This window comes from Heterocephalus glaber, unplaced genomic scaffold (genome assembly GCF_053883595.1).
Source record: "Heterocephalus glaber isolate CG9 unplaced genomic scaffold, H.glaber_assembly_v1.0 deba00001606, whole genome shotgun sequence".
Taxonomy (NCBI): Eukaryota; Metazoa; Chordata; class Mammalia; order Rodentia; family Bathyergidae; genus Heterocephalus; species Heterocephalus glaber.
In genome coordinates, this window is record NW_028258377.1 from 27,599,978 (window position 1) to 27,621,834 (window position 21,857).

Genomic DNA, 21,857 nt, shown 5'->3' on the forward strand with positions numbered 1-21,857 from the left:
TTCTCAGAGTCACATGCCTGTTTTTTCCACGGCATCTGTGCGTTATTGTTTCATCTCTGAACACTGACTTCCTCTGTTATTTCATAGCCAGTTCTAGTTTCTCCGTTCCTATACTCTTTGCAAACCAGGCCTTTTCATATTTCACTGGAAAATGAACTAATTTACTCGCTCAGTATTTTGAGTCCAGATCACTGGCCAGGGAATATGATCGATGCATCCTAAAGAAGGCACTCACCCAAATATAATCAGCCAGGGAAGGGATGAGGGAATAGTCGCTCATCCACTATAGCCATCCTCTCCAATGGGCTGTATCCTTAGCATGAATTGAAAAATAGATAGAAGCCAGATTCAGACCATAAAGGATCTTGTGGAACATATGGCTATTTTCAAAAAATGTAAAATTATTCGAATGGTTTTTATTACAGTTAATCTTAAAATGTTATCCACTTTGCTTAAATTTCAGTAAATTTGCAAATATCAAAGTAGCAAAAACATTCTATCTTTACCTTCACTTGATCCCATGTATGTAAATGTAGCTGAATCTAAAGCCTGGTTTTAAATTTAATTTACTTCATCTCTTTTTATATATTAAAATAACAATATTCACCATTGTACTTGGTAATGTTGGAGAAAATTGAAGTTTACAACAGAATAAGGACAGCAGAATAAAACTAAAGTTGGTATGTTGGCAAAATTAATTTAAAAAGTTGACTTTTGAGTAAGGTATTTTAGGAATATATATAAGGCATTATATAAAAGTATCATCTCCCCTTTTGAACAATGAATAAGTTGAGAGGATCTATTCCTTTGTGCTATAAATGTTGAATAAGACTGAGATACACTGTTCATATTATAAAATGGCAAAGCACTCATCTAAATAAAGAACAATCAGGATACTTTTATATCTGTGTATTTATACATATTTGGTGTAGTTTTTCCAATAGTTAAAAGTATTTAGTAATTCATCTGAGAGATTTTGAACTACATACCTACTGAAGATGTTTTGGACTTATTTCGAACATGTGGCAAGTGATGAGAACAGTTTTACCTATTGTGAAGCTGTTAATCAGCAAAGTTAAGAATCAGCATATGTTCATTCAGAAAGATTTATGGAGGACCCTCTATGTACCAAGAAGAATCACAGATGTGAAAAGTGAACCCATTTCTGCCCCATGGGAACATATATTCTCAGGCAGGGAAACTATAGAATAAACAAACAAAGAAGTCTGGTCCTGAAAAATGAACTATAAATAAAATTAAACAAGGTGGTATTGTGAGAAGAATTATTACAGGGAAGCCAGGCTTCATGAGGCAGTCACTGAAGCAAACCTGGATGAAGAATAAGAAGCATCTAGCTAAAGAGTTACATAAAGTGAAGGTCTAGAGACAACAATGAGTTCTTTGTACTTAAAGAGCAAAGAGAAGTTCAAACTAGTGTGGCTCAAAAAGCAGAAGAAGATGACTTTAAAGAGGTGGCCAGGACAAAAGTCAGATTATGTAAAAATATTTGTTTTGTTTATTTGGTAAATGCGAAGCTATTGGGAGGTTTTAAGCAGAAAGTCATGGTCATTGTTACCCTTTTAAAGCTCACTGCGTACTACATATTGTAGGGGAATAAAAGTGGAAGTGGTGAAACCAGTTAAGCACCTATGGCAGTGTTTCAGGCATGAGGTGATGTAGTCAGAGTGCATGATACTAGTAGTGGGAGATGGAGAGAATTAATTGAGTACATTTTGAGATGAGATCCCAGTAAAGTTGCTCAAGTTTTATTTTCAACATGTGGAAGTGTCATATTTGTGGTTTCATATGCCATACATTCTCTTAGAAAGATCTCAAGATTACAGATCTCATAGTCCCAGGATTACCCCATGTTTAAGAACATAAATGTTTGAGTTTTCTTAAGTTTTTAAAGAATTATTTCAAACTCTAGAGAAAATTTCTCTCTTTTGCATGGAAATGTGGTCCAGTATGTTTATTAAATATGAAGAAGCCACCTTCCTTCAAACTCAGGTCTCCACAGTTAGAGGCTCTGAGGGTAGGGCACAGGAAGAGGCTTGTTAAACAAATCCTGAATGATTTGTTGGACCAGTAAACATTGAGTGGTTACTGTTTTAAATATCAATTTAATATGTTGGTAACATTAGTCCTTTTTTCCCCCTCTCATCATCAAAAACATTTGTATGTAAAACTAGTTATTAAAAGATAACATGGTTTGGAGAAACCTGCCACTTGATTTTAAGTTTGTTTGGAAAATGAATTAACCACAAGGAGATCCTACTACAAACCTATTGGAAAAGCTCAAATACAAACATCAAAATACAAGTCATTTTTTGTATATGATAACTTTTTTGTTCTATACGGAGTTTAAGATTTTTTTCTTAAAATATGTCAATAAAATATGTCAGAAATTTAACACATACTGCATTGACTCTGTAGATTGCTTTGAGCAATATTGATGTTTTAACAATATTTATCCTTTCAGTCCATAAACAGACTATTCGTTATATTTATCATCTTCAGTTTTTTCCATTAGTTCTTTCAGTTTTCAGTATGCAGATCACCTCATAGATTAAATTTGTTCTGAAGTATTTTTGTAGCCATTGTAAATAGGATTTTTTCCTTGATTTCTTTTTCAGATAGTTCATTGTTAGTGTATCAAAACACTAATTATTTTTTATGTTGATTTTGGGTGCTGAATTTTTATTAAATTTGTTTGTTTTAGCACATATTTTTGGTGGTATCTTTAGCATTTTCTCTATGTATGAGCATGTCATCTGAAAACAGAGTAATTTAAATTCTCTTTAAAACTTGATTCCTTTTATTTCTTTCTATTGCCTAATTTCTCTGATGAAGACTCAATTGCCAGGTTGAATAGAAGCAGTGAGCATAGACATTATTGTCTTGCTCCTGGTCTAAAAGACACCATTTCCACCATTAAAGACGATAACTGTGGCTTATCATAGGTGGCCTTCATTGTGTGAGATGCATTCCTTCTACACCTAGATGTTTGAATGTTTATATAATGAAAGGGTTAACTGGTTATTTATTTTTGGTTAACAAATTATCTACAAGCATAGCCTCTTAGAATAGCAGGGACTTAGTATTTCATGGTTTCTGAGGTTGCAGAATAGGGAGTAGCTTAGCTACCCAACTCTGGCCCTGAGTCTCTCAGGCGGGTCTGGTCAAGCTGCTGGTTGGGGCTGCAATCTCATTAGAGGGTCAAATGCCCAAAGTCCACATCAAGCCTCATTGACAAGACTGTGACAGTACTCAGTCCCTTCCAACTGTTGGGCTAAGGACTTTGGCTCCTCTGGCTGTTGGCTGGAGGGAGGTCTCCCTCACTTTCCCACCACATGGGTCTCCCATGAGCCAGTTCAATATGGAGGAGCATGGAGGGAAGTAAGCATATCCAAGATAGAGCTTCAGTCTTTTTATAACCCAATCTCAGAAATGACCTCCCATCACTTCAGCTGTATTTTGGACATATGCCATTGAGTCCAACCAGATCTTCAGAAGAAGGAGAATAAACTACACCATATGTGGGTAGGATTATTGACAAATTTGTATGTATATCATTAAAATCACAAAGAGATGCTAATAATTCTCTGTTCAACTTGAATAAAAGAACAATAAAGACATTAGGTTGATGCACTTGGTTGAATTTGGGTCTTATCTTGATAATTATCTTACGTTTTTATATATTTCTATGTTCTGTATTTCATCTTTGACATTAAACTTTTAAAAATCAATTTAAAGGCTATTTGCTTTCAAGTTAGGAATATAATGAATCATTCAGAAAAAATAAAAGATTTGTGTGAACATTAATGAAGTCATTATGCCCCGTATAAGCTGTTTCCTATGTAACTTTTTAAAATGAAATGTTTCATTTCATGTTAGACCCAAATATTAACTAACTTGCCTGCATTGATGAAGTCATAAAGTCAGGTCTTGTTTATGTGAATTAATGTCCATAGATATTTAGGGACCATACTAAGGGAGATGGTGGTTTACTTTATTCACATATGTTTACTTCCCCTAGGGTGAGAGTCAGAAATTCACGGTCAGTAGCTTCAGTTGTATATAAACACATTAATTTCTTTTTTCAAATATACAAATTCTAGTTCTTGAAGGAGAACCAAATGATTTACATTAAACTTTAAGTATTTCAAGTATATATTATTTTACCTTAGTTTTGGACATATATATGATGAGACCTTTAAATCTCTGGCTATTTAAGAGTGAATTATTTTTATATCTACTTAATAGGAAAACAAGATGGTGAGTTTCAGATAATTTTTAATAATACAAAGTTGAATGAATTACTTATAATTTTACTTAAAAATCACAGAATTTCAGATTACAGGTGTCCTGGAATAGTGATTTTCAAATGTAGTCTAGAGACTCCTGAGGGTCCCTGAGTCTTTTCAGTATCTGTCTACTTTCATTCTTTAACAACATACAGTCAGATTTTCCAGAGGCTACATCAAGTGAGTCACTGCAAAAAATGGAGACAGAAGCAAATATAAAAATAATGTCCTAGTAAATCCTTAGTATGAAAGATGTTGATGGAAATTGAAAACAATATGCATATGGGTATATAAAGGGGGGGCACTTTGGAAAATATGACAATATAAATTTGTTTTAGGAAATAGTTATTCCTCGTAAGAATGTTGTTTATATTAGCAGGTAATAGCATCATTATTGTTGGTTTCAACTAATTGATGACAAATTTTTTTTAAACATATATTTAATTTTCTAGCATGGGAAATATCAAAAGCTATAACCTATATAAAGAAAGGCTTTTTGAAGTTTTCAGTAATTTTCAGTACAAAGGGATTCTGAGACAAAAATTTGAGGATTGCTGTTTTAGAAAAGTGATGTTATTTTTCAGATATAGGAACTGAGCCCTGAGTATGTAATTTGCTCAAAATCCTACAGCTTGTATATAGAAAGACCGGGACAAGAATCCAGGTAGCTCCTTTGATTTGTGTGTATGGCTCAGCTTCTAATATTCAAAAAAGCAGCTGGAATTCCCGGAAGCAGTGCTCGGCTGTGGTTTTGAATGTTATACTGACAGTGAAAGTGTATACACTACACTACTCAGTGAGGGAAAGAGAAGTTTGTTTTGTTTTAAACAGAACTTAATGCTCTTCATTAGCTGTTATTACTTAATAATCTAATCCCAAAGCCAGTGAATTAAAATAAAAGCCCTTTATTATTGCTCAGAAAGGTGCTGAGAAGCTGGGAGGTCCTGCCAGTCTAATCTAGGCTCAGCTGATATTAGCTGGCTCCATGCATGCACTTGTTTTCCTCACACAGGTGGGCTGGGTACTTGCTATCTGACTGCCATGATGAAAGTAACATGTACCACGTCACCCAGTAAACTCCGCAGAGCCTGTTTACATGGTGGCAGCAGCAATTGCCAGAGAGCAAGGGGACTGCAAAGCATCCTGTAGCCTGAGCTCAAGTTAGGCTCAATGTTGCTACTTTTGATTAAAACAAGCAGCAAGATCAGCTCAGATTCAGGGTGTAGGGAAATTTTCTGCTTCATCATAGTAGTTGCAAACTTACATTGCAAAGGGGTGTGGATGCAATTGAGAATGATCACAGAAATATTTCTACAATGTTATGGCATAATTCAAAAATACGGCTGTGAGTAATAGGTCTCTTGGTAAACATACTGATAAAGGGATTAGATTCTACTGTTAAGGAGGATTAAATTCAATTCTCATATCTGACATTAGGGAAAGTGACTTAACTTACTTATATTGTAGGTTCTTCATCTATAAAATGAAGAAAGTAGTTTCCACATCAGAGGGTTATATGAAGGACTAGATGAAGTAATGCTTATGAAACACTTGACTTCACAAAGGAAATGCTTTAAAAAGCTAAGCTAGTGGCCGTTTTATTGAGCTTTTGCTCTAGTTCAATTCAGTGAATTTTCCCTGGCTCCTCCAGATGAAAGAGCAGCACCATATGTAAATATGCATTTCTGTCTGCATGAGGTGTGTGTCAGCCCCCAGTCTCCATGCCTCCCTTCTGCTGCTGACAGAAGCCCTCTCCCCAAGCACAATTTCAATCCCTCTCAGAAGGTGCCTACTAAATATCTGATATTTGCCACCTTTCTGCACCAAGCCATGGTTATAAATTTAAGAATGTATGTTCTCTGTTTAAATAAGAACCCACAGTTGAGTAAAGGAAACTGATTCCTTACCAGATAATTTAAATTAAATTTGTGGAGGAAATTATGCAAGTGCAAATAGGGGCTTATATCTGGAGTGTAGAGACAGGATGAAAAATTTTGTTAGTCAAGGTATATACTAGCAATCTCTAGAACAAGCCAACTATTTAAATCCTGCATGCCATCCTTAAATAAGCAAGTTCTTAAGTGACCCCGCATCCCAGTGAAGATGTGCAAAAGAATACAGAGAGGCCCAGTTCAGTTTCTGTATCAATCACTTAGGACTTTACTTCCTCTGCCACCTTTTATTAGAAAACAGATGGGCTGGTGTAACAGTTGATGGCATTTTATTGCACAGCTGTGCATATCTCCTTGGCCATTCAATTGGCCTTGTTAATTTAAACATCTTCCATTATCACTCTTGAGTTAACAAACGCTTCTGTGTAACTATATCCACTTTTCACCAGGGAACATTATTACATCTGAGCTGTAGGTATTGGCTTCCACCTGGAGACTACTGCGACAGATTGGTTTCCAAAATCTATAAACCCAGAGAAAGTCATTACCAGAGGGGTGTGGCCACTCCTAGGAAATTTTTGTTCACCTCAGGAATGACAATATGTATTCAAAGTAAGGAGTCTCAGGAAGTCTGCTTCAACACTGGGGCCTTTGCTACAGCTTGACAGCTCCCTTTCAGGGACTGGTTCCGGCAGCACTGCCTTTCTGTTAATGACTTTGAGGCTGGTGCACAGGACTTCCACATCCCAAGCCACTAATGATGCCCAAACTTGCTATCTCCCATACTGCAACTCAGCAAATGGTGGCTGCTCCTCACTGCACTCTCAGAGGACCGTCTGGTTGACAGCAAGCAAAGAGATCCCAGCTTGCATGTTTACAGTTCAATTCAGCAAGCTAGTGTGAGTGCCACCCTGAGTTAAAACCTGCATTAAGGAAGAGAGGAGCCAGAGAAGGGGCAGGAAGGATCTTGATTGTCTAGTAGCCAACAGCAGCACAACCACAAATCCTCTTAATGCAAAACTAGCTGTGAAAAATATAATAGTTGAAGTCAGTTAGAATGCTGTGAAAATATCAAGGAAGGAACAGGAGGAGGCTCCTAGCTAAAAGAAATTAAAGCAGTGTCTTGGGAAAGATGAAGCTGAGATGAGTCTTTAAAGGGTGCAGGCATGGGAGAGGGAAACATATTTATATTTCCAGTACTGACACAATCTGAACCAGGGCCTGAAATTCAAAGTGTTACTGAGGATTCCTGAAGAATATGAGCAGGAGATGAGACATTTGAAAGAGGCAGAAGAGTACAGAAGATGAGGCAGTTAGAAGTTGCATGATGGAATTTTGAATACCTGAGTCAAGAATTTTTATTTAATTTAAGGGCAACTGAGAACACCATCAAGGAATCTCTGTATTTTTGCTCTTCATCTTGTTTCAGTTTTTTGAAAGCATAGAAATAATATCATCAAACTGCTCTAAAACAATAATAGTAGTTTGTGTAGTATGAGTTAGAGGAAGGGGGACCATTTAACAGGTAGCTGTCTAGTATATAAAAGAATATAAATAAAAGATGTGGAAGTCTAATGCTTGAGTGCTGTACTCTGAGTCCTAATGAGGCTGACTATTTAAATCAACTAACATGAACACACATTTGCAGAAAACTTTGGACTTAGTTCCATGCTATTTGGACTTAGTTCCCTGCTATTTTCGCTTATTGATAATTGTAGATTAGACTGTTAATGGAAACCAAGCCCCTGGATAGACACAGCATCACATGCTTCTCCTCTTGTCTCTTTCAGAAGGACAGAAATTGGAATATATTTTAATTTTTCAGCTAATAAAAGTTTTGTTCAGAAGAAACTTTGATCTTCTCTGAATCAGGCTAGATTTCTTACCTAGCTTGGTTCTCATGGTATGGTAAATAACTGCCACTCTGTAAAAGCTTTTAATCCCTTGCTATATTAAGGACGGTTTGTGGACAAAGAGCACAACCCACCCAGGATTGGTTATAACTGCAGAATCTAATCTTCATCTACTAAATCAGAATCCCCATTTTAATAAGATCTACGCACGTTGTTTGAGAAGCATTGGCCTGTTTTTAAGCCAAAAGTTTTCTAGCTTCTCTGTGTTATTTTAGGACATACAACCCATGCATGTGGACAAACCCAAGTTGTATACAGGGAAGAATCCTGATATTCATAATGCACTCCAGTTCTTTTAGAGAGGGGAACATATCAAAAGCTTAAGGCAATACACAATGCATAGGACTCTGCAACTGGTAGCTATGATTATTATGTGTTGTGGCTATTTTTATTTATAATTTTTCATTTTTTAACCTGGACCATTAAAATTACTGTTTAACCTCTCCAAACACAACAAAAACATTTTAAGAAACACATGATGGAGCTAAACTTGCAGAAACAATCACCAGATCATCTTTCTCCCACATGGAGACAACAAATACAATTTTTCATTGAAATCTGAATGGAGAAACTGTCTTTAAATCTCACAATTTGACATTTTACTTGGGATAGATTTTTTTATTCTCTTACATTTTAAGATCTGAACTTTTAAAAATTATAATATTAAATACAAAAATAGGTTATCTTTGATGTGAAATGGATCCTCAGCCCTGACTTGATGCTCTCCTTCCTAAGACAGCACTAGCCTGATCTTTCCTAGACCAATTATTTTGAACTGGTTCAGGTCTAGAAATGATTTGACAGCAGAACCTTTGTGTCTATCAGTCCAAATGAAGAACAGAGTGAAGAATAAGATACAATTAAGCAGTCAGAGCAATCACTCAGGGTGTCTTCAGAACACTATCTGTGTTGAATTTAAAGAGCTATGGGTGACTGAAAATCCAAGTGATTTTGGCATCGACTGTACACAGTCCTGTACTTTGTACAGTATGTAGTCTTACGCATGGAGAGGGTCCCTGCTATCTGTGGACTGAAAGACTTCTAACAGTGTTCACTCCATTCAGACAAGAGTACACTTGTTTTCTTGCTGAATATTTAACTGTGCTTTTTTTCTGAAACGTTTATCCGCCTAGCTATGTTAAAAGGCAATTCTATTTCTAAGTTACCGAAAATGTTTAGTTTTGACCTGGAAATTTCTTGTGGAAAAACAGTGTTTATTAATGGAGCATGATTTGGTTCTGAGGAACTGTGGGCCTTCTACAGTGCTTACCTGGCTTTTGGGAGTTGGAGATTATAACTAAAAAAGCACTGTGGATGGTTCCCCTAAAATGTGTGAATTATTCCAGTCCAGTACTTTAGCGAATGATTACACATGGTGGATAAGTTTTATATGCTAAAAAATTATCTGATCAAATAGGTTTGACTTATGACAAGTAAAATTAAGTGAATATTTTATTGCAGAATTTTCCATTCTTTACTGTTAAATGTTTTATGACTTTATAAGAGGCCCAAATGTGCTTTTACTCTCAAAGATATTTATTGCGCAACTATTTTCCATGAAATTACAGGATTAATGTTTCTTTGAGCAGAAATCAAGATTTCCTAATAGTTTCTTACTAATAATAGTAACCACATAAAATTTTAAATACTAATAGGAATCTGCATGCGAATGTTTAAACAATGATTTGTTTGATTCAGAAAGCTTTTAAAGTGTTGTGATATACACATAGAAGACAGAAAATCTGAGTTAGGATGGTTCTTAAAAAATTGAAATCACACATGTCTATTGTGAATCTTCCCCATAGAACTGACTCAACATTCTCATTCATTGCCAAGCAGCAATGATAATTGAAAATTAGGAGGTTAAAGAACTGCTAAGTGACTATTACTGTGTCAGATACAGTGGGAGGTACAAAATAGATAATTACCCTAGAACATTTACTAATCCAATTGAGGAACAAAGTTTAAATAAGTAATGAGAGAACAGTTAACTCTTTAATTTCCCATGGGAAAAGTTAAACGTTGGCATTGGTAATTCACTTCTTCTGAAGGTTTATATTGGTCCTCATGGTTTAATGTCTTGATATAGCTTCATATTTTGGCCCAGTGTAATTATTCTAAAATGGAATGTTCACTTATCAAAGACAAAATATCCATGTTGGCTGACAGTAAAGCAGGGAAAAATCTAAAAAAATGTCATCTTATCTAGTAAACTAATGTCACATTTGCAAGAATGTGTTTAGTCATTATGTGAATGTGTTTAAAATGACATTTCTACGCCTTAGATCTTGTATAGTAAATACTTGAAAAAAATGTGTCATTTTTATTTTATAGTTATATGTGTACATATTTTTCCTTTCTGATCACACACTTTAACATTCATATAGCTTTAATTCCCACAGGTGTATGACAATGAATTTGTATTTTGGTTTATTCATAGGTCATCTGAATTTATTATGTCAGTTATTATTTTTAATAATAACAATACAATATAATTTAATGACTCAATTTCTGGAACTCCATGCATAAAATAAAAAAGTTTGATTTGCAATACATCAACAAAGGACTTCAGTGCATACCGCTTTGCTGTCTTTTTAAAGAAATCTAATTATTTTTCACTCATTATTATTATAAAAGTTTTGAAACTCAATATATGAAAAAAATCACCATTGCCTGAACTATGGTGAAGCTGAAACAGATTCTCAAAGTGAAGGTTATCATGGTTCTGTGAGAAAAATAATTTGCTTCCATGTATCTTTGAAAAAGATGCAGCTCTCTTTTTTGGAGGAATGAGAGGCAACGTATTGAAAATCATCTAGAACTAAGTCAAATGCTAGCTTTCTCGTCATCCATGTCACACTGACTACTCACATATCAAAAGGCATAGATTTATACAACATGTATCATTTGTTTTGGAGATTTGGGGTTTTTTTTAATCTTTGCTTTTGAAATTGAGGGAGCAACATCCACCCTGCCCATTTAAACTAGTAAAATATTTAGCTATCAAGACATAAAAGTTCTTTGAGAAGATACAGTATCTCTTCATGTTCATTGTAATACATACTTTTTAATTGGGGATGGTGTGTGTTGTAAAATATTATTAATGTACATTGGATTCCATTCCAGGCTTCATCGAATAGCACTAGAGTCTAATATGTGCTATTTATCACAATTAGATATTACTTATTAAGGTGATATCTGTGTCTATTTGTTAAAATTCTACTCCAAATTAGGGATTGAAAGTAGAATTGAAATACAGAATATATCTTTGTTAATTAGAATCCTTTCCCCAGAGACTGTGCATTGATGAGCATAGTAGGCATTTATCAAAAAATTGTTGATTGGAATGAATGTCTACTTCCTAATTGTATCATACATATAAAATTTATACTATTTATTTATACTTGTTCCTCAGGAATGTTGAAATTAACATTATATCAAGTTTTGCTTTTTTAAAAATTATATATGTTACAAAATCAACTTTGGAGATCACATTTATGAATATTAAAAATACTTTTTGTAATCACTTCTGACATGAAAGGCATATATAATGTAATTCAAATATTTTATATTAGAAGGCAGAGTTTGATAACATTCGGTACTAAACTGACAATTTCAATGATTTCTCTCTTATAGTACATTTTAGAAGTATGTGATAAGGAGATAGGATAATGTGATCGCGTTTTACAGAGTAAGATTCATAACCAAATAAAAGTATGTTCAAGCCCCAGCTGTAGCCCTTCTCTCCAGGATGATGTTTGCTGTTAATTTCTCTAAGCCTTTGTTACTCTGTGTGGGTCTAATTATACTTGTCTCCTGAATCACGTATGAGATTAAATTTGGTACCAGACTTCAAATGCTTAGTATAATATTTAACATATCAGCCAGCCATAGTTTTTATTATGTATACAGTTCATCTTCTAAACAGACATTCTGTTTTGTGCTTGTTTCTGCTTTATGAATTGGTATGTATGTTTCCTTTCACAGATGGATATACAACTGACGACATTGAGTTTTACTGGCGTGGGGATGACAACGCAGTGACAGGAGTGACAAAGATTGAGCTTCCGCAGTTCTCCATTGTGGATTACAAACTTATCACCAAGAAGGTCGTTTTTTCTACAGGTTTGTATGAGGAAAAGGGTTCAGGGGAAAGAATATTTATCATATTTTGTCATAGGAGTTCACTTCTTTCAGGGTTGTGTTTCTGGGAAGGACCATAACTTTAGAAGACAGCTCTGCTAAATATCCTGTTTGCCACTCAGCTTATTGCTCCATTCTTTTCCAGAAGGGGCCACCAGCAAAGCTGAGAAGGTCAGGTCTCTTATTTGCCATAAAAGGAACTAGTTTTTAAAGACAGAATACAGAAAGTGAAATAAAGACCTGGGTCACAGTTGTCCTTCAACTTTATGCAACCCATGAATTCATCACAGTTCTTAGAACTATACTGAGGATTACCAAGCAGAAAGTCAAACTAGACTCACCATGGTGAAATTCTCTAAAGACAGTGAAGTAGGAGGATTTCATATTTTTTCAAAGGGTTATAACTTCCTTCCAGTTTTACCCAGATTTGAGTTATAACCCCTTCCAGATGTTGAGATTATCCTGTTACCTTGCCATCTTTATCCTTATGGAATTGAGATTTCAGATTGTCACACTTGATTTCAGCAGCACAATTTTTACATAAAAACCCCAGGAAGGCAGTAATTTGCTAGATATTAATTTAGTAGAAAAGAAAAATAAAAAGTAAGCCTACAGGAATATTTCTTCTTATATTTTTCTTATTGAAGTGAATCCCATAGGCAAAGAAATAGACAATACCATTACCAAATACTGAATTGCCTCTCCTTTTAAGGGTTCATATCCCTGCAACTCACTTCAAGCAAGAAGTGTGTTACTTAGTAAAGATTCAAAGTTGTATCTAGCTCTAACAGAAACTTTTCCTAAGTGTGAGGTACTCTAAATCCATAAAGCTGTGGAGATGTGCTCTTATTTGGAATGATTTTACTTATATATTGGGATACTTGGCTTAGACCAAGAAGACTAAATGCAATTTCTTTCAAATATTGAAAATAGCCTCGCCTCTATTATATATTAAAATACTGTAAGATTATGATCTCCTATGTATCTTCTCTAAAGAATAATTCCCAAATCACCATAAAGAATTCAAATTTAATAAACTGATTCCTTAGTTGTATTTTTCACAAATTCTGCTCAAAATCAGTGATTCTCCACTTCGAAGAGGGTAAGGGATCCCCTTAGCACTCTGATGCAAGTGGTTAAATTATTAAGAATAAAGAGTATATATAGAACATAAAAATATATACAGACCTTCACTTCCTGAAGCTTTGCTATTGATCACAGAACTACATGAGATTGGGTTTTTATCCTATGATCACAGCATGTTAAAGAGAAAACTTATAGGATGAACTTAATGAGGAACAATTAAACAAGTGAACAAAGGGACAGTACAAGTTGTCTTGTCATCACAATAGCAGAGAATGTGTGTCCTTAATGTGGTATATGAGACTGAGCAGGGAGAGCAGGGTTCCTTTTAATTACTGGTGAGAATATATTCCATAGTGAGTATTCCTGATAATTAAAAGCCTGTGCTTATGGAGTACTTTGGCTGAGAATAGATTCCTTTACCCAGAGCTAAAATTGGATTTGGGGAAAATGTACAAATGGTGTATGCGCCTTTAACAGGAAGTATCCAATACATATGGATTAATAATGGTGATGTTCTAAAATTGTCTTTCCAGGTTCCTATCCCAGATTGTCCCTCAGCTTTAAGCTTAAGAGAAACATTGGCTACTTCATCCTGCAAACATACATGCCCTCCATCCTGATTACTATCCTCTCCTGGGTCTCCTTCTGGATTAATTACGATGCTTCGGCTGCAAGAGTGGCATTAGGTATGCAGTTTTCCAGCTGCACGTGGAGCTTGGCTTTGTGAATGTGTGCACATGCGCTTTCCTCACCCAGGCATTTGTGATGCATGACCAGGCTGGACCTTGCACTTTGCAAGAGTTTAGCCATTAGACTTCGGGTGCTCTGATTCAGCATTAAATCAATTAAACATGAATTAAAGTGCTTCAGTGTCAAAATTAGTTAACCATATAGCTATTGGTAATGAAATTAATTTCATCAGTTTGATATTTTTATCGCAACATATTTCATGCAATATTGCTTGCATAATCATTCAATTTGTTTCTGGGCTTGTTTACTTGAGAAGGGCTCCCATCCATCTTTTTATTATTCCTGAATGCCAAACAAGGAAATGTAGTGTGTAGCAAACAGATAAGTAAAAAAGATTTTGAAGTTTGATTCATGTTTTTGAGCAGCATGCAGAGTGCAAGAGACAACAGAGTAAGAACACTAGGAAATCACCAGAGGCAACACTTATATGCCTGAGGAAGACAGTACATTATATTTAATGTTTTTGTTACTATTTCCAGTGAATTCATAACCCTTTATACAGTTTTTATAATCTCGAGTTCTACCTCTTACCTTTAAAATATTGAATTGTTCACTTCTTCACCATGAGATCCCAATTCAGTCATTACTTCCTTAGGAAAGTTGTTCATTTATTCATGCAAAAAATATTTGTTAAAGCTAGGAATGTTGGTGCAGACCTATATTCCCAACACTCTGAGAGGCTGAGGGAGGAGGATCATAAGTTCAAGACCATCCTGGGAAACTTAGTGAGTTAGGGAGACCCTGTCTCAAAATAAAAATTAAGATAAGAGCCGGAATGTAGCTCAGTGTGAAGGGTCTGTGTTCAAAACCAGTACCATGTACATTAAAAAAAAAAATGCTGAACACTTAAAATGCACTAAGTAAAAGAAGTACATACAGCAGTCCTCTTCTGGAAGTTATGTTTTAGTAGTAAAAGGTAGATAATAAATTAAATAATCATGGAAGTTTTATCACAGAGTGAACCTACAGAAGGAAACAAACAAGGTAAGAATACTTGGATATACTAGGGAATATAGTTTAGAATAATCACAGTGACCCTCACTCAGAAGTTGCTACTAGACTAAAGACTTTAAGAAGATGAGGAGCCATGGACATAACTGGGTGATAATATTCCAGGCTATTCAAAGACCTTTAGCACAAACAAGCCAAACAACTGAGCAGGAGGCAAGTGAAGCCAATGAAGAGTGAGTTTGGGGCTGTAGTAAAGATAATGTTGAGCACAAGGGACTGAAAGATCCAAAGAGCTTTGTAGGCTATAGTAAAAGCTTTGCTTGTATCTTGAATGAAATAGAGATCCACTGAGTAAAGAAGTGATACAATTTAGTTTTAGATTTAATGGGGTCATTTTTAAGATTAGATTGTGATGGTTCAAGAATGGGGGGGGGGGAGAAGGACAGCCTCCTGGACTGAGTCAAGATCTTGTGAATCATACACTTAGAAAGCCATAGAACTCCCCTGTATGGATGACCTCAATTATAATTTATATTTATTTAATGTCTTACATAGGAGAACGTACTCACAAATACTCGCTAAATGAGGGAATGAATACAATCTAAGAATATCTTATTTTCCCAAAGATATGATCAGTTTCCCATTTTGTTTGTATTATAGGAATGATGGATAATTTACTCATTTTCTGAGAAATTTGAAAAATATCTTTTTATGTGAGCAATTTGCCACTAGGTTCAGAAATACCATAAAATGAGATTTAGTTAAATGGCAAAATCAACATTGTCTATTTAAATACATACATGTGGAACAAGATAATTTGTAGTTGAAAGGATAAAGAGAAAAATTAAATTAGAAAATGTTTTAAAATGACTAATATAAAGAAGACATGAGAATTGCAAGATACTTAAAGAAAAACCAAAGCTCAAATTTATATTTTCTGTAGCTTTTAATGAAAATGAATAAAAAATAAATACTATGATGTTATTTTTAGAGAGATAAAATTAAATAAGAAAACTATGCCTGCTAAACATCGTAGATATGAAATTTAACTATTAGGATATGCTATTATAGAGTGTTTAAGGTAAGTTTCCAGAGTTGGAAAGATCATGGTACAAATGATGGCTCTACAATTGCCCATTTCTGTGATCTTGACTGTTGAGCTTTGTCTATTTTCACATCACTATTTTGCTACCATGCTGGACTTTACTCAGGACTCTGGACTCCCAATGCTTTTACCTTCCGATTACAGTTTTGAGAGAAACTACTTTCTACTGTCAGAGCTATCCACTTAACTAGATGAACAATTACAGCCTGACCCAGTGTGGCATTTCCTATAAAGAATCTATAAGATGTTACTTATCTGGGCATTATATGACTAATTGTCTAATCCAAAACCAGAAGAGCTCAGAGTCCTGCTTTGTCTCCCTCCACTTCCAGTTTCTGAATGTTGACAATCATTCCTCTATACCATTTGTGTAATGGTGTAGTCATTGATTTCAGAACTGTTGCCAGTATTTTAATTTACTTGCCTTCCATTATTTGCACAGATTAGCCTGACAGCCTCATAACTGGTATTCTTTATTCTCTTGAATGTTTCTCTCCCATTGTCGATACTGCTTCCGGTTGTCCTAAATTCAGTTTGTCCATGTACCTCCCAGCTCTACATTGCCCTCAAGTTTAAATTCCCCCTGGGACTCCCCATGGTGCACCCTTATTTAACCTCCATTTTTCTCACCATTCTTCCCATCTTCCCCAGTAGTGTACATGGGATGCTTTTCTCAAAATCCTTTAATGGGCTGTGAACTCTCCCTCAAACCCAACCTTTATATAACGTTCTCTATCACCAGTGCCCTAAATCCATCTTTTGACCCTCAGTTCTCAGTCTTCTGGGTAACATTATCTTGTTTTTCTGGTGTCTGTTTCCTGAAAAAGTGTCCATTTCCTGATCTCCTCCCCGTGTGATTTATGGTCTTTTGCATTTGAATTCTCATCTTATGTACATGTCTAACATAACATTTAATTCACATTTCTACACATTTATTACTCACTACATATATAAATATAAGTTAAAAATACTATTAAAGGAAATTTTCCAAAATGATTAATGTTCATTTTAAGTTAACTTACACATAACTCCGGGGCCTGTCTCAGGGCTGGTATATATTAAGTGCCCAGTAAACATACTGTGCATAAGTTAACATTTTCAGATACTCTGAGGGAGTAGGAATCTTACTCTACCATTGTCATTTCTTTTCAGGAATTACAACTGTCCTTACCATGACCACAATCAACACCCACCTTAGAGAAACTCTCCCTAAAATCCCCTATGTGAAGGCCATTGACATGTACCTAATGGGGTGCTTTGTCTTCGTTTTCATGGCACTTCTGGAATATGCTTTGGTCAACTACATCTTCTTCGGGAGGGGACCCCAACGCCAAAAGAAAGCAGCCGAGAAGGCGGCTAGTGCCAACAATGAGAAGATGCGCCTGGATGTCAACAAGGTAAATTCAGAGGGCAAGCCCTCCTTGCTCCTCTAACTCACAAAACAATGCTAGCCTTGGAGATAATGGCCTTGCTCAACATAGGAGAAAACCAAGGCCCAGGGCAGAGAATGGGTAATTTTCCTCAAATTCATATGTGAGAGGCATGGTTAGGGTCCCAACTAATCATCTCAAAGTTGTTTCCCCTATCAGTTAATCTTAGGGTTGGTTGCCCAAACCTTCATTATCTGAAAACCACCTATATGATTTTTTCCATATATGAAAAGTCTATATTTACTTTATATTTCTTTAAAGTTTCGCACCTTGTTTAAATTAAAAAGGGAAGTTCATCTCATTCTCATTGGTTTCACTTGCTGGAAGATAAGTTCAAGTAAATAAATAAACACAAACTATGTTATTAAACTCTATGCAAAACAAAGGCTCTGGACCTTAGATCTGAATTCTCTTTGACTTACAAAGGAAACAAGCAAGGATAGAGATGTGGTGAAGACTCAAAATCAACAAACTCAGACTTTGTCCTGAAACTAATCAGGATAGAAAGATAAGTGGGGAGGAATGATTTTTCTCCTGAAGTGACACAGTATCCCTTAATGCTGTGAACATATACCACTTATGATAGAAGGAGGCACTTGGCAGTGTGAGGCCTGCTCAGAGACTTCCTACACAGTTTTACACCCTTTTTATTCCTCAGGTCAGTGGTTTCAACTATAGTTCCGTGGTAAAGTGTCTTAGAGGAAATAAAAAATGATACCGACACTTGGGTCCCTTACCCTCCTTATTTGATTGTCTTGAGTATGTGTAAACATCATACTTCTTTAAAGTTCACCAGGTTATTCCAATTTGCAACCAAGAATCTCCACTTTGAGGTTCGCGACTGCAGTCCCCATGGATTTAGCCCTCTTTAATCGAAAATGTAATCTCATCTGGCTTGCTGTTAGACAATTTTCTACACTAAACAGAATATTTGTGTATATGATTACCCTTCGTCAAGATTTATACCCTTTGAAATGAAAAACACATGATCTTGATTTAATATTTCCCTAAATAGTGTTTATAAAGTAGTGTGTAACACTGGATTCAATAAATAGTTCATAATGATAGGACTAGGAAAAAACCAATACTTTTAAGCCATGGGCAATTATTGACTATAACAATAATTATTTCATTGACATTTTAATATTTCCGCCTTCCCCTTAACTTCAAAGATAGTACAAATAAATGATCCCTACAATTGGGATTTATTTAGAGAAAATCCTGTGGAATTTATGATTCACTTAGCTTTCCCATATATTTATCTATAAGTCTAATATTTGATTTTGAACTATTTTTAGTTCAGAAGATGATATTTATAATGATGCAAATAAAGTGTAGCCCTTAAAAGCCTATAAACCATAGCGAATAGGAATTATTAGTTTCCAATACCCAATGTCTTACTCTTTGGAATCTGTAGCTTTGTAGATAACAATGGCCAGTCTCACATTATGGGTATCTCAGACTGTCAAAAAGTACTTTCTAAAACCTTTTCATGATTTTCCTGATATTGTCGCCTTAGTAAGGAAAAGAGAATGAATAAATAAAACTATCTCCTAGGACTGCAGTTTGAAAGGTGTCTGAATCAATTGCCTAATGCAAGGCTGACTTAATAAGATAACATCTGACCTCTTTTTACTTTCATCTACCCTATTTTTCATACTAATTTGCATTTAAATGATAAATTTAAGATCTAGGCAGTAGAAATTTTATATAAACTGAACTTGAAAAGCTTTAGATAGCTCTAAATTCAATTGTACTGAGATGGGTAGAGAATGGCTCACTGGGCAGGTGCCTCATGGCATAGAAATGTCCTCCTGACTCAGCCTGAACACATAATTCAGGCAATAGCATATGAGGGAATAAGAAAGATACCTAGAAATCTTTCAGTGCAGTGGTTCTTGTAGCAGGGACAAAGTCATCTCCCAGGGAATTCTTGGCACTGTCTAGAGACAATTTTGGTTATCAAAACTAGGAGAGGGGAGTTGCTGCCTGTACCCAGTGTGTGGAAGCCAGGGCTTGATGCTGAGAACACCCTGCAGTGTGCAGGACAGCTTCCCATAACAAAGCATCATCCACTCAAATCATCCAACTTTCAATCTCAAACATGAGAAACTGAGGACACGAAAAAGTATATGCTTATGCTAATATTCTTTACCAAAAGTGGCTTCACCACTTTCTTTGATCAACACAATACTAGAAGATACTAGGACTTGAGATTTAGCATAATGTTTCTAAATACGTATTTTGAAGACAGCTTCAGCATTTGCCCTCCCATTAATGACTGTGTGACAATAGATAAAAACAGCTTATTTGACCCTTCAAGTTTCTCATCTGTAAAATGGGGCTAATTCTTCTCTCATTATGCTATTATAAAGATTATTTTGATAATGTGGAAAAAGGGTATCATACTCATTAGTGCATGAAAAATCAGTAATTGGTAATTATTAATAAAATGTTAGTACTAGGTATTATTAGTTTTAAAACAAAATTCATCATCTTCAGACTTATAGATGACCTTAGCTTGTACATCTTACATGGTCTACAATGTAGAATTCATTCACATCCCCTAAAAGAGAATATTATCTTAAAAGGAACGGTGCATGACAGAAATTTTAATATTAAAGCAAAAATAGTATTTTTAATGACTATTAACTGTAGAATTTATAGCAAACCCATTATGTCAAATTTTATCAATTATTTCTTAGGACAAAATACCTATGCCATATTGATTAAATGAAAGATTACCCACCTAAAATTCCAGATCGCTGTAGTTCTTTTGCAACCCAGCATGAAAAGTTAGAAAGGAATCTACATAGAGTTCTGATGGTACAAAGGTTTCTTTTGTGTTACCTTATGAATAATGCCATCATTTCTTATCAGAATGGTCCCTTCATTCACTTCTTTTCAACTGTAATTCTAAACTTATTTTTCCTTCAAAGATTGGGCACATATAATCAGCCAAGCATTGCTGTCTGCTCAAAACACAATCAGTCTCTAGGAGAGGGATTGAATTTTTCACCTCTGATAGTTTTCTAGAGATGGAAGTAAGGTACCTGATCACCTAAACCAGTGATGGTGAACCTTTCAGACCTTTCAGTGATAACACACGACTTACTGCTGCATACCTGCCCTAGGTTCACCACCATTGACTTGTTTTTTAAACTATGCTTTGTCCTGAGGTCAAGGAGAGATGAAAATGGGAAGCCAGCCCATATAGGAACCCATTGCTACTTCAACAAATACTCCCACGGTTTTCCTGCCTTTTCTGTGTAATTTCTTTTAACTCTTTGAAAAGGAAAATGTTCAGCTCCTAAAGCATTTCCTGTCCTGAAATTTTAGTAATGCAAATAGTAACATTCTTTAAGAAATTGCAGCAGTCAAACTTGCATAGCAAAGTTGATAAAAATTCTGAGCCTTGGAGTTTTTCCTATTTATATTCAGTGTCTATTGCACTGTTAACAAAATAAAAATAAAATGAAACTGAGAAGCTCATTCTACATTAGCACATATGTTTAGCACAGTTGACTTCACCAAAAAAAAAAATTTTCACTTGCCTGCACATGAAGGTCCATAAACAAATGTCCCTCCACTGTTGTCCTCCTGCAATAAATGAAATTGTAAAATATTAATATTTTTAAATATGCTACAAATGAACATGAGATCTATAAATATTTTTTCCTAAGTGTCTCCTTCAGTATTTCAAAGAACATAATCCCTCCTTAAAACATATAAATAACAAAAGGAAACAATGCAAAATCCCTATCCTGGAGTTAGGATAATCCTTCCTGTTGTCCCTGGAATTCGTGTGTGTGTGTGTGTGTGTGTGTGTGTGTGTGTGTGTCATGTGTATGCACCAGCATGTGTCCTAATACAATGCACTTTTGATTAATTTCCCTCCATTTTTGCTCATGCAAATTTTCTACTCTTTTTTAAGATTAAAGTTTTACGTTGTTTCCTAGTTTGTTTTTCTGCCAATTACTAAGTATATGCATGTTTGAGAATCTAGTCATTCTTGCCTTTTCACCACTGGTTATTGTACATTTGAAATAGCTCCAATGTCCTTATTATATCGAGAAGCCCAGAACCAGCAATTCTGTAAATAAAGCTGCACTGGGAAGGTCTCCATTTTAGGGTGTTCTTTATTCTACATTCATGGGTGTTGTGATTCTGCATTGTCTCTATCTATTGTTCCTAATCTTGTGTAATGCCAAAATATCTTGTCGATTTAGTTCTACTACTTGTAATTTAAAAAATAATAATACATTTTTAAAAACTTGACT

At 35.2% G+C, this 21,857-nt stretch overlaps 1 protein-coding gene and 1 long non-coding RNA gene across 4 annotated transcripts in view; one reads left to right on the forward strand and one right to left on the reverse strand.

The window, feature by feature from the left end:
• The window catches only part of Gabrb2 (gamma-aminobutyric acid type A receptor subunit beta2), a 213,827-nt gene that overhangs the window by 158,784 nt on the left and 33,186 nt on the right, over positions 1–21,857 (forward strand). For all 3 annotated transcript variants that reach the window (XM_021240141.2, XM_087194870.1, XM_087194869.1), the window contains exons 7-9: positions 12,100–12,237; positions 13,875–14,027; positions 17,300–17,544. In XM_021240141.2, coding sequence (XP_021095800.1) covers positions 12,100–12,237; positions 13,875–14,027; positions 17,300–17,544 — 536 coding nt within the window. The remainder of the gene's footprint in view (positions 1–12,099; positions 12,238–13,874; positions 14,028–17,299; positions 17,545–21,857) is intronic.
• LOC147822974 (uncharacterized) overlaps positions 13,873–21,857 on the reverse strand; it is a 206,723-nt gene continuing 198,738 nt past the window's right edge. The window contains exon 4 of the long non-coding RNA XR_015444802.1: positions 13,873–21,177. This is a non-coding gene — a long non-coding RNA (uncharacterized LOC147822974). The remainder of the gene's footprint in view (positions 21,178–21,857) is intronic.